Raw genomic sequence first — 13,980 nt, 5'->3', positions numbered from 1 at the left:
AAATCAAGGGAAACTCCTTTTTTAGAAATTACAATAGTTTGAGACTTTTTAGGATTCAAAATCAACCCATATCATAAGTCATCATAAGTCGAAAAGTCTGAAGGGAATTGGAGGGCTCAATGATGATAGTAAAAAACTTCGAAAAAACTCGTATCCCCCGCTATAGGGGGTGAAGTTAGGGTTCAAAATTTATAATTTTGGCCATAGCAGACAGAAGGTTGGAAATAGAACCATGGGGTCTTCGAGTGATCCCCCTATATGTTGATTTTGGAAATCTAACTGTGACTTTCATTTTCCTTCCACCCCTTCTCTTCTCTTAAAAAACGTGTTTTTCGGTTTCGAAAACTACTCATCAAATAGTTTTCATTGTCACATGCTTTCGACGTTGTCCTGACGGATATATGAGTCATTCATAGCAAAAGCCCTGTATGTCCAGTGGTGACATCAAAACACCTCCCCAGAAATTTAGACAGCAAAAAGCGGCTACATAAAATTGGGCAGTAAAAAAAACCATTTAACACGAATTTCTCAGACTGTAACTGAGTTCAATTTTGAATCGAAAAGCGATTTCTGATTTTTTAAGATAATACAACATTTTCATAATTTTTCTAAAATTCAGATCTTCTTTATCCACATGATGACTATCCCCAGAATTGTTCTGGACAGAACATTCTTTTGCTTCTCCTGACTTTTCTTCCAGAACTGTTCGGATTCTAGGTCCATCCACATGATGACCATCACCAAAATTGTTTTAGACAGGAAATTCTTCTGCTTTTTCTTGATTTTTCTAACAGAAATGATCAGTTCTGAGTTCAACCACATGGTGACTATACCTGGCATTTTTTTTATATGTTCAAACCCCATAGACAGTGGAGCCGAAAGTAGATAGTAGGTGAGATTATTAAAAATCTCACCTAACATTGTAAAATGTATCAGATAAAATTTTCCATAACCTATGTAGTAAAGAAAATTGAACAGCCGAATGTGTATCGGTGTGATCTTACTTTTTCTTCTCTGTCGCTATCACTCCAATAGAATTGCAGCTATGCGGCAACCGGAATAATCGTAAAAATAGAAAAACGAGTCTAGGGATTTTTTTCTCGTACTTCTCTAGCTTCGCATCAGGTTTAGTAAAAGAATGTCTTATTTTGAAACAATTACCAAACAAAAACTATGTTTAAACAATATAAAGCCTCTGGTACTTTAAAGTGTAAAAAAACTCAGCTGGATTGAATAGAATTCCTCAAACATTAATGAAAATGTTCCAGAATTAGTATAAAACACGCACTACTTAAGAAAAAAGAAACAGTGTTGGCAAAAGAAGATTGGTAGCAAAGAATTTACGGTATGATGACATCACACTACGTGTCAGAGATTATAGAGCATTCCCACGAAATTTAATTGTGACCTTTTGGTTATCGAGCGCATAAGATTACGCATTGCTGAATCATAAAACGGTAATGGCGCTTAAAATCACGCACAGCTGAATCATAAAACGATAAATGCGCTTGAAATCACGCACAACACCATTATAAAACGGTAAATACGCTTAAAATCACGCACAGCTGAATCATAAAACGGTAAATGCGCTTAAAATCATGCATAGCTCAATAATAAAAAGGTATATGCGCTTAAAATTACGCACAGCTGAATCATAAAATGGTAAATACGCTTAAAATCACGAACAGTTGAATCATAAAACCGTAAATGCGCTTAAAATCATGCATAGCTCAATATTAAAAAGGTTTAATTAAAAATATTACAATCACGCACAGCTCAATCATAAAACGGTACTTTTTAATGTACTTGTCATTACATACAGATCAATCACGAAACGCTTGGGATTGCGCATAAAAAAGCGCATTCTTAACTGTTTTATGATTGATCTGTGTGTAATTTTAAGCGTATTTACCGTTTCATGATCAAGATGTGCGTGATTTTAAGCACATTTACCGTCTTATCATTCAGCTGTGCGTGATTTTAAGCGAATTTACCGTTTTATGATCAAGCTCGTGATTTTAAGCGTATTTACCGTTTCATGATTCAGCTGTGCGTGATTTTAAGCACATTTACCGTTTTATGATTCACCAGTGTGTAATTTTAAGCGCATTTACCGTTTTACGTTTAAGCTATGGGTGATTTTATGCGCATTATTCGTTTTATAATGGAATTGTGCGTGTTTTTAAGCATATTAATGTTTTGTGATTCAGCTGTGCAGATTTTAAGCGAATTTAACGTTTTGAGATATAGTTTTGCGTGATTTTAAGCACATTACCGTTTTACGATGGAGTTGTGCGTGATTTTAAACGCATTTACTGTTTTATGATTGAGCAGAGCGTATTTTTAGCGTTTTTTTTTACAAATTTTATACTTGAGCTATTTGTACCACAGGGTTAATCGTTTTATGCTTGAACTGTGCATGTTTTAAATAAACTTTTTACCGTTTTGTGATTGATCTGCGTAGTTTTTCTAAAGATGTCTAGTATGACTTTAAAATATTTAATTTTAAAAATATTCCTTCCATAAAATAGGATTTTTTGTTCATGATAGTATATAGGTTTTTATTTACTTGAAATTCAATACAATAATCATTATTAACTACAATCCTTGTTATAAATTTAAGATTATTAATCAGCAGTCATTAAAACATTATTCAGTAAGTTTTCGTAAGTTTTATAAAGTTTAATAAATTTCATAAATTTCATGAAAAATTTCATTACCATAATGTCTTACTTCAGGAAAACAGTCAATGCCCAATATCAGAAATTGGTAGACATAAAGTATTTTTATAATATTTGGAATTGAAGTACAGTGCCCGCTTTGTAATCCGGATGATTGGGAGACAATATGACAGAAATCCGCTTCGTAATCCGGATGGTCTTTTTTTAATTTGTTCAACGTCTCGAAAATATAATACAAGTTTTTTGTAGAATTAGAATAAAAGTTTTAAGGAAGATTAAAAAGACTTAATTAGAGAATTCTATGTTATTATACTTCATTTATTAAACAAAGACATCACAGGATAATTCATTTTAATTGCTACATTTTCATGCCTACATGACTTCAAAATTATTTTAAATGTAACCCTCGATAACTCGTCCGGATTACGCCGATCCGTATTAGAGTGCGGGCACTGTATATATAAATATCAAAAACGTGGTAACGGCATTAAAGTGGCTTAAATTGTTAATTAATTAATAAATTAGTATTACAAAATCATACTTTGATAAAATTGATTGAAAAAGATGAAAATTTGAGGCGTAATACATTTGACTTTGAAAAATTACATGAAGAAATGTTTCAAGGTCATTGGTATGTATATACGAAATATCCGTCTGGACAACGTCTAAAACATATGTGACAATGAAAACTATCGGATGAGTAGTTTTCGAAACCAAAAAACACGTTTTTTTTTAAGAGAAGAGAAGGGGAGGAGGGAAAATGAAAGTCTCAGTTAGATTTCCAAAATCAACATATAGGGGGATCACCCGAAGACCCCATGGTGCTATTTCCAACCTTCTATCTGCTAGGGTCAAGATTATGAATTTTGAACCCCAACTTCACCCCCTATAGCGGGGGATACGAGTTTTTCCGAAGTTTTCTATTATCATCATTGAATTTGGCATGGCAAAATTAGGTAATGTGCAAATTAATTCAGTAATGTGTCCGAGAACCTCTCTTGTAAATGTAACAAAATCCTTTGTGACAAGTTCTTTCCCAATCATTTCCATACCTGATGAAGGAGGAAAACCCCTCCGAAACGTCAATATCGAGAAAGTAAAGGAGAAGAAGCCAAAGGTCATATCCGTGTTTCAATTGTTGCTATATCAACCTATTGGCCGAAAGTCATCCACTAATTATTCTTACTTTTATACTATCATCACTATCATACTCTATAAGAAAAATTCAAGCACATAATTTCTTAATTATAAGAGAAAATAGTTTTAAATTCTGGTAGTTTAGATTCAAAACCACGTTTCTTAAATTTTTCTTAACTCAAAATTTTTTCTGTGAAAGAATTTATAATTTTCACTATAATGGAAAATAGTATGCTTGAGTATTGTAGTTAATTTTCCAAAACAGATTTGCTTAAAAAAATTGGAAGTATAATAAATAATTAAAATTAGTTTTCATTATGAGAATTTAAAAATTCGTCATTTTGAGCTTAAAAATTTACTAATATAGCAAAACGCTGGAGACTTGCAAAAAATATCCTAGATTCCTTCAACGCCTTCCACCTTCTATTTTGCAATGGCAAAAAACAAATGGTCAGTAAAAAGTCAAAAGTGGTCAGCAGAAAATCAAATTTGATCAGCAAATAATTCGAAATAATCAGCAAAAAGTTTCAATTTTGTCAGTAAAAAGTTAAATTTGGTCAGTAAAAACTTCGAATTGATCAGTAGTTAGATATATTCGAGTTGATCAGTAAAAATTTAAAAATTAATCAGCAAAAAATTAAAAATGGTTAGTAAAAAGAAAATATGGTCAGTAAAAAATTAAAAATGAGCAGTAAAAATATTCGAATTGATCAGCAAAAAATTAAAAATGAGCAGCAAAAAAAATTAAAAAAGCAGTAAAAAATTAAAAATGAGCAGTAAAAAATAAAGTGGTCAGCAAAAAATTAAAAATGATCAGTAGAAATATTCGTATCGATCAGTGAAATATTAAAAAGTGGTCAGTAAAAAATTAAAAAGCAGTAAAAAATAAAAAATGGTCAGCAAAAAATTAAATGAGGTCAGTAAAAAATTAAAATTGATCAGTGAAAAATAAAATATGGTCAGTATAAAATTAAAAATGAGCAGTAAAAAATAAAATTTGATCAGTAGAAAATCACAAGTGGTCAGCAAAAAAATAAAAAGTGGCCAGCAAAAAATTAAAAGTGGTCAGTAAAAAATTAAAAATGATCAGTGAAAAATAAAATATGGTCAGTAAAAAATAAAAAACGAGCAGTAAAAAATCAAAATTGGTAGGTAAAAAATTAAAAGTGGTCAGTAAAAAATTAAAAGTGGTCAGTAAAAAATTAAGTGATCAGCAAAAAATAAAAAGTGGTCAGTAAAAAATAAAAAGTGATCAGCAAACAATTAAAAGTGACCAGTAAAAAATAAAATATGGTCAGTAAACAAATTAAAAATGAGCAGTAAAAAATAAAATTTGATCAGTAGAAAATCAAAAGTGGTCACTAGAAAATAAAAATTGGTCAGTAAAAAATTAAAAGTAAAGAATAAAAAATTAAATGTGATCAGTAAAAAATTAAAAGTGGTCAGTAAAAAATGAAATGTGGTCAGCAAAAAATTAAAAGAGCAGTAAAAAATTAAGAGTGGTCAGTAAAAAATTTAAATTGGTCAGTAAAAAATTAAAATTGGTCAGTAAAAAATATAAATTGGTCAGCGAAGAATTAAGCTAGTGATAATCCTAAATCAGCTTATAGAGGTGCATTTCCTTCGGGATCGGGAATCTTGGTTTTTTCCATTTTGTTTTTTATACTTTTGTTTTTCCCGGTTTTTTCTTTGAAATCTTTGTCTTCGGTAACTTTTGTTTTTAAAAACTTTGTCTTTGGAAATCTTCTCTTTCATACATTTTTCACAATTTTCATAAATTTTGTCTGTAACACATTTTGCACAAGTATATTTTATACCTTTCCAAAAATTTCCTTTTTCTCAAAAAATTTCCATTTGTCTCAAAGGACGAAACTAAAAACTTCCCAAACCATAGAGAATTTCCCTTTGCCCCAAAGTACGAAACTAAAAACCTCCCAAAAACAGAAAACTTCCTTTTGCCCCGACAGACGATACTGGTAAGTTCCCAAAATACAGAAAATTTCCATTTGCCCAAAATGACGAAACTTAAAATTTGCCAAAACAAAATTTCCCTTTGCCCCGACAGACGATATTGATAACTTTCTAAAACACAGAAAATTTCCCTTTGCCCCAAAAGACGAAACTAAAAATTTCCCAAAACACAGAAAATTTCCCTTTGCCCTGAAGGACGAAACTAAAAACTTCAAAGAACACCATTGTAATGTAATATCATTATTTTATTTAATAAAATAATATTTGTTTAAAATATATAAAAGATAAGATTTCCATAGACAAAGTTTCCAAAAAAGAAGGGTTACCGAAGAAAAAGATTCCAAAGACAAATTGGAAAAAACAAAATCGAAAAAAAGATTCCGCAAACCCTTGGAAACTATGAGAGATAGAGGCCTCATAATTTACACCCTATTAAAGTCTCCTTTAGGCTCGAGATGTGCGAAATTTCACTTGAAAATGAAAAAAAAAATACTGCTCATTCTTAATTTTTTACTGACCACTTTATATTTTTTATTGTCCATTTTTTATTTTTTCTGACCACATTATATTTTTAACTGCACATTTTTAATTTTTGCTGACCAGTTTTTTACTGTATTGAATATTTTCAATTTCTTGTTGATTTTCAATTTTAAATTTCTTGTATTTTATTGAACTTTTTACTGACCACTTCATTTTATACTAATCAAATTTTATTTTCTACTGCCCATTTTAAATTTTAAACTGACCACTTTTTATTTTTTACTGGTCACTTTTTATTTTTTACTGATCAAATTTTATTTTTTACTGATCATTTTTAATTTTTTACAGACCACTTTTTATTTTCTATTGATAACATTTTATTTTCTACTGATCAAATTTTATTTTTTACTGCTCAATTTTAAATTTTTTACTGACCATATTTTACTTTTCACTGATCACTTTTAATTTTTTCCCGCTCACTTTTTATTTTTTACTGACCACTTTTAATTTTTTGCTGACCACTTTTGATTTCCTACTGATCAAATTTTATTTTTTACTGATCATTTTTAATTTTTTACTGCTCATTTTTAATTTTTTACTGACCATATTTTATTTTTCACTGATCACTTTTAATTTTTTGCTGATCACTTTTAATTTTTTTGCTGACCAATTTTTATTTTTTACTGACCACTTTTTATTTTTTGCTGACCACTTTAGATTTTCTACTGATCAAATTTTATTTTTTACTGCTCATTTTTAATTTTTTACTGACCATATTTTGTTTTTTACTGATCATCTTTTACTTTTTACTGATCATGTTTAATTTTTTGCTGACCACTTTTCATTTTTTACTGACCGTTTTAATAAAGTACTGCTCTTTTTTAATTTTTTACTGATCCTTTTAAACTTTTTGCTGCTCTTTTTTTGTTTTTTACTGACCATTTTTTTATTTTTTACTGATCATTTCGAATTTTTTGCTGACCAATTTTGACTTTTTATTTTACTGCTCGTTTATTCAATGCCTTTTGCAATTACGTATAAACCTAAAAAAAAATAACTTTAGGTGGTCAGGAAAAATTATTTTCTTTATGGGACACCGGTTATCCAATAATCCTTGAAAGATTAAAGTTGAAGAATATGTATCATTTTGATTTCGTTTTTTCTTCTTTTAGCCGATATTCTCTAAAATCACTTTGAAAATATTCATTCAATTTCTTTTAGGCGAATTGACGTGTTATTTATTTCATTTATAATAATATCCATTTCTAAATTATTCTTATTTTAACTAATAATATTATAAAACCATTTGTGGTATTGGAACGCTTGAGAATCTTTATAATTTTAGCTTTGTTTGCCCCTAGCCAAGGCAATGCGGTGGAAACATGCGGAAAAAGATGTATTGTGTGAGTGGTAGAGTGTATATTTTTTCCTTTCGCACTGTCGTTTGATACTTGCGAGTGCGAGCGAGTAAACTTGAGCGGCGGAATTTGATTTAAGTGTATGTGTTGTCTGTGTGAACTGCGCGCGCCAGAGTATTTTTCTCTCCTCTTTCGATCTCCCGCTTTGAACTCGCAGGAGTGATGGAGAGAAAAAGTATCGCGCGCAGTTGATGTTTCGTTGTGTGGCATGGCTGAAAAGTACGCTGAGACAACTTTTTGCATTTTTCTATTGGAGCGACGGGGAAAAATATACACGAGGGGTGGGTTTTTCATTTACGATGCTTAATTTTTATGAATGAATTTCTTACGCAAATTTATTTAGACACACTCCAAAGGTTTATGTCTAAATACGGGTAATCTATGCACATCATGACCAAATACTCGCATTATTTGACTGTTCTTTTTTAGACTGTGGTTTAATACACCTATTAGACCATTCTCTATAGACAGCATACCGCAGCATAATTCCTATAATAATATAAGTAATAAAAATCGTGATTATAATATCCCCCAAGTTGATAAATAATTTCAGAGGAAATTCCAAGTCCATTTTGACATTTTGAGAGAAAAAGAAAAAAAATGAAAGAGAAAATTTGCTGCTAAATGCTTCCTGGCGCCATCTAGCGGCAGTGTTTAGTTCTGCCATCATCCACTGCGAGCGCTAAACAGTGCCATTTTCATGTATTTGCTTAGCACTTTTTGTTCGAGAGCTGCTGACCGGACAGCAGACCGATTCAGCAAAATAAATGCTGAAAATCCTATTTTATTCTGCTAACTGTGCTCGCTGGGTTAAGGATATTAAAATATAAAATACAGAATGATTTAAACTCACCTGGGAACTATATATTGTCACACAAAACACCAAAATGTTTTTTATTGCAAATTAGTCACAGAATTGAAATATGTCGCCCTTGTCACGCCACCAAATTTGTTTCTGATATTCGCCGCTGCGCTACTCGTGTGCTGGATCTAATAAAATTGCCAGCGCTGTTAACAATTTTAGACCAACTCAATGTTACTTTCCATTGGCCCAAAAGTGTTACCAGTGCTGTTAACATTTTGTTACCAACCGGTGTTGGTTGTTAACTTTGGTCAGTTGGGTATAGCCACGATATCTAGCTCAAAGGACTCTTGACTTTTTGCCTGACTTAATACGTTGTTTTTTTTTTGTTTGTGTATTGCAGACCGTATGAGTGGTCAGATGGCAGCAGGTGCTGCATCAGTTCCAAAGGGTCGAGCAATTGTGAAAGGTGGCCAACAGATGGTGTATGCATCGAGTATTGAGATGCAACAGATTCAGCAGTATCAGCAACAGACTCAGCAACAGAGGCCAAGGCTTCAAATTCCGCTATCGCATCAACAACAACAGAATCAACCTCCACCGCCCCAGGTGGCGCCACCACAAATTAATCCAGCCGCTGGAGCTGCATTTGCCAATTTTGCCCAGCAACATTTTATGCAGCAGCGCCATCAGCGACCGCAGCGCCATCAACTGGAAGCAGCTCATTTTGCACAACAACTTCGTGCCGCCCAACGACCACCATCCAGTAAGTAATTAATGTCAATATATCGCACATTGAATATTACAATGGCCAGGGGGGTGACATTAGCTCTGAAAAATGCGACCAGTCTTAGTGTAAATAGACTCTCGCAAATTCGGCTCTTTAAAGATCGGGCTACTTTTTAATTCGGGCAGAGCGGTTACATTTGAAAAAAGTTTGTTGTCTTTTTTGAAGTTTGATTATGATTATCAAATGAATCAAATCTGCTCAAATTTGGCATGGTTTGTCTTACTTTTGATGTGATTTTGCATTATCGAGGGATTTTCATGCAATTTACGTTATATAATGAGAGTGTAAACTCAATATCTATATGCACATGAATAAAAAATCGTTGCATTTCAAAAAGTTTGTCGCCCGAATTTCTGTCTAATTCGGCTGACATTTCGGTCCCATATGCCCGAATTTGAGAGAGTCTACTGTACAGTGATGTCTCGCTATATGCACAGTTTGGGTACTTTTTTTTGACAGTTCTCTCTCTGAATATGCACAACTTTTTTTGAAATTCCCAACGGTTTTTTCTTTAATCAATTATAATTATTTTTATTTTTTACAATTTCCCGTGTTATTTTAACTATAATATGAGACAGAAAAATAAAGTTAATAAAATTAAAAACGAAAAAAATAGGTAAAGAAAATAATTTCTTATGTCTCCGGCACACCTTTTAGATCAGGAAAATTTCATGAAGTCGAAATTCGAAGCCCTTTCTTTCTCACATTCTTTGCATATGTCTATCTCATTTTCTTGCACTCTTCTTCTTCTTTTAAACATCACACCAAATTCAATTTCGATCAATAGAATTTCGTATGCGAAAGAATGAGATAGTCATATACAAAACATGTGAGAAAGAAAGGGATGCGAATTTCGTCTTCATGAAATTTTCCTGGTCTAAAAGGTGTGCCTGAGCCATTAGGAAATAAATTTTTCAATTATATTTCAGTCTTAATTTTATTAATTCTCTCATTAAATTCATTATTATAAATTCAATATTGCCTTCAATGACTAGATATTATTCAAAACAAAAAAAAATTAATTTAACAATAAAATCTTTGACTGCAGGACTATTTACTGGACATTCATCATTTTAAGAACTGTTTCATTTTTCATTTCCTGAAGCATGGAAATTCGGGGATCACACTGCCTTTCCTGCTTTGCAAACATTAGAGCTTTCTCGAGGATTTTCACTCCTTTCTCCAAAGGAATGTTCTGCTCATTTTCATTTGTGACCTGTTCAGTTCTCTGAACTTCGAATGGACTTTCTGGAGGATCTCCGAATGTCTCTCTAACGATCTCGATGATTTCTTTATTAGTCAAAACCATATGATCAATAAATCATTCCTGAATGTCTTTGTGACAGCTGTTCAGAGACAGGAAAAGATTCCATCAATTGGCAGAAGTCAATGAATTCATCGGAGAGTCTGGCTTCACTTCCTTGAAGTGTACTTTCCTGATCAACTTGTGCGAAAGTTTCCGCCAGCAAATTCTTCCAGCTTCTCACAATCGTTTTTCTTTCGACTTCATCCCATGCATCTCTGAGCCAATGGATCGCTCGAAGAAGATTAACTTTCTTGATTGCTGACATGAGATCATCTCCGTCCTCCAGCTCTCGAAGAAGAAATCTGATGAAGGAACGTCTGTATTTTTTTTTAAAGCCTCCAACACGTTTTGGTCCATGGGTTGAACCATCGCAGTGCAGTTGGGTGGCAGATACAGTACTTTGATTCCTCCAGAAACGAGCTCTTCTGCTGCTGGGTGAACTGGGGCATTATCTAAAAGCAAAATTGCCTTTCGTGGAAGTCCGTATTTATCAAGATGTTCTTCTATTTGGGGAACAGCATCGTTGAAAAACCAGTCCCAGAAAGAAACTTTCATCATCCAGCAGGCATTCTGTCCCCCGTACTTCACACCAAGTTCTTCTTCCACATTTTGCAGGTTTCTGAAACAGCGGGGTCTTGCTGATTTGCCGATCACGTACAATGGAAGCTTGTGACTTCCTGATGCGTTAGCACAAGCCAGTACTGTCACCCTTTCCTTACTGACTTTAAACCCTGGTGCGGACTTTCTCTCTTTCTCCACAAGTGTTTTGTTCGGCAGCTTCCGCCAGTAAAGCCCGGTCTCATCAGCATTGTACAGCTGCTCATACGACAATCCTTCTTCCTGGACTATATTTTGGAATCGTTCCATGAATTCCGGAAGCTGATCTTCTCTTGAGGAGAGAGATTCTCCACACACAGCAAGCTGGCGAATTCCAAGTTTCTTTTTCCACCGATCCAGCCATCCGGCACTTGCACAGAAATTCTCTCGGCCATCCTTGAAGATTTGATGATATTGTCTAGCTTTTTCCTGAAGAAGATATCCCTGCATAGGAACTCCTGAGAGGAAAGGCATGTCAGAAAACAAGCCCGGCAGCAAATGATTTCTTCCGACTTACCCTTTTCTCTCATGTAAAAATACCACAGGGATAAAGCTTCAGAGGTCTTGGGATGATCTTCAGGTCTTCGGCTCTTCTTTCCGGAAAAATTTTGAAGACTGGCTTTCAAGTCAGCGTAATTTTGTGTCCACCTCACAACTGTTGTTCTGTTCACACGATAGTTTGCTGCTACCGAAGCAATAGATTCTCCACTGCGGACGAGCTCAACTGCCTTCACTTTATCTTTTATATCGGTGGTGGTTCTCATTCTTTGAATCACTCATTTTTAAATATTTTCTTGATTAAATAATATGAAATCACAACCAAAATCATTAAAAACCATCCTCCAACGACATTAACACTTCACTTTGTCAAAATGTAAACAAATTGATTTTGAATGCAACCGTCACAAAAGCTGTGCATATAGAGAGACAGCACTGTATGTAGTCACCTTTCATTTGTCACCAATGTCAAAAATGTCAAAAAAAAAATGAAAAAATTGCAGGTGGAGTCGATGGGAGGCCAATGCTGAACTTCACGCGAGATGGAAATATGTCACCGACGAGCAATCAACTGGCCAGATGGTTCTCACCGGAACTCCTGGCGCAGGCATCGGCCGGCAAACTGCCATCTCTCGGTGTTGGGCAGGCACTGAGTCTGGAGGAGTTCGAACGGAGTATGCAACATTCCTCAACAACAGTCCACAACTGAATTATTCCCATTCGTTATCTTTCTCTCTCTTTTCTCATTCTTTTCTCTTCCTTCCCCCTCCCCCTTCTCAATCCTCCCAATTCCACAAAAAAAAAGAAATTGAATTGAATTCCTCCTTTCTCCTTTCCCTCTCCCCTCCCCTTCCCCACCCCAAAAATAATATAAAGAAGGTATGGATCTAAGGGTAGTGTATGATGAAGAAAAAAAAAATGAATTTATTTGTTGTTAATTATTATTAATTTTCTTTTTTCGAAGAAAAAAAAATGTGAATTCGCGAGTAATTGAATTGAAATGATGAAAAAAAAAGAAGAAAAAAAGTGAATTGAATGAGTTAAAATGAAAAAATGTCATAGATAAAATATTATTTTCTTGTGAATTATATGAATAAATTATTTCTCAGCTGCAAATTTGAAAAATTTATAATTTAAAATATTTTCCACTCAATGAAAATCTGCAAAAATCTCTTTGAATTTCTTAAAATGGCCATAATGGTGGTATTCCAATGAAAAAAATGAACACGTTTCTTTAGCACATTACTGTTCTCAAGTACTAAAAAAAAAAGTCCATGACTGTTCCCACATGTTATTTCTTTCAATGTAAGTATCTACTAATGTAGCAGAGATAGTAGAGATTATTAATATTGACTACCAACTTTGTAACACTTGAACACTCACAGGAAAACTCGTGGAAACCCTAGGAAAACCCGTGGCCGAGGCTTAATTTTGTCAAATTCCGACGATCCAACTCCATTATGCCATGAAGGCTGACATAACGGGTCACGTCACACTGACTGACTGTCAGATCGCATTGTAGTCGCCAGGATTTGAAAAAAAAACGTCACCAAGATTGCTTTTTAAAGCCAATTTGTGAAGTTCAATTAATGAAATTTCACTAAAAATTGGTGTTAATATAAAGAAAATACTTTTGAGGATTAGTTTTGTGACATAGAATTGGTTAAAAGGCATGATTTGATAGCAAAAATAGGCTAAATATGGGTCGCACAGTGACTTTTGCAACATTTTAGAATTCTTTGAAAATTATGAAAATGACGTGAGAAATCGGTGATTTATGAATTAGAAAAGAAAATTGGTGAGTTTTGAAAGCATTTGTGACTATTTATTTTTTATATTGTTCATGGAAAATCCTCAGGAAAATGTCTTGAAAAAGTGCTTGCTTTGGTCGAAAAAATGCACAAAGATGGTTCAGTTGTCAAAAAGAAGATGGCGGACCTCCCTTTAGGACATTTCTCTTGATGTTTTTCACGTAATTTTGTACGGAAGTAAGTGAATTTCCGCAGTAAGTTCATTACAAATTATTAAAGAATTGGCCAGTGAAGAGATTTGTGAGAAAATTCTGTGATTTTTCCTGTTTTTTTTTCTTGTGTATTTTTAGTGTGAAAATTGCCCTGCAAAAAGAGCATGCAAGCTATATTTTTCATTTGTTTTGGGGCTCTTGGGGGTTTTTCTTAATCATCCTGGCATTCTATCTTCTCAGGAAGAAGCCCTAGAAGTTCTAGGTAGCCTCCCAGAGAATCCGTGTACTGTTAGGAAGCCTTCCGGACACAGAAACTAATTCCATTATATGACCAGAA

The 13,980-nt window shown here is 33.5% G+C and overlaps 1 protein-coding gene across 2 annotated transcripts in view; it reads left to right on the top strand.

Annotated features, from left to right (window-relative positions):
- LOC129809414 (uncharacterized) overlaps positions 1 to 12,796 on the top strand; it is a 56,592-nt gene extending 43,796 nt beyond the window's left edge. For both annotated transcript variants that reach the window (XM_055859222.1, XM_055859223.1), the window contains 2 exons: positions 8,893 to 9,255; positions 12,184 to 12,796. In XM_055859222.1, the coding sequence (XP_055715197.1) occupies positions 8,893 to 9,255; positions 12,184 to 12,389 (569 nt within the window). In that variant the 3' untranslated portion in view covers positions 12,390 to 12,796. The remainder of the gene's footprint in view (positions 1 to 8,892; positions 9,256 to 12,183) is intronic.
- The last annotated feature ends 1,184 nt before the right edge of the window (positions 12,797 to 13,980 follow it).

Source organism: Phlebotomus papatasi, unplaced genomic scaffold (genome assembly GCF_024763615.1).
Source record: "Phlebotomus papatasi isolate M1 unplaced genomic scaffold, Ppap_2.1 HiC_scaffold_99, whole genome shotgun sequence".
Classification (NCBI taxonomy): domain Eukaryota; kingdom Metazoa; phylum Arthropoda; class Insecta; order Diptera; family Psychodidae; genus Phlebotomus; species Phlebotomus papatasi.
This window is presented reverse-complemented; position numbering and strand designations above follow the sequence as displayed.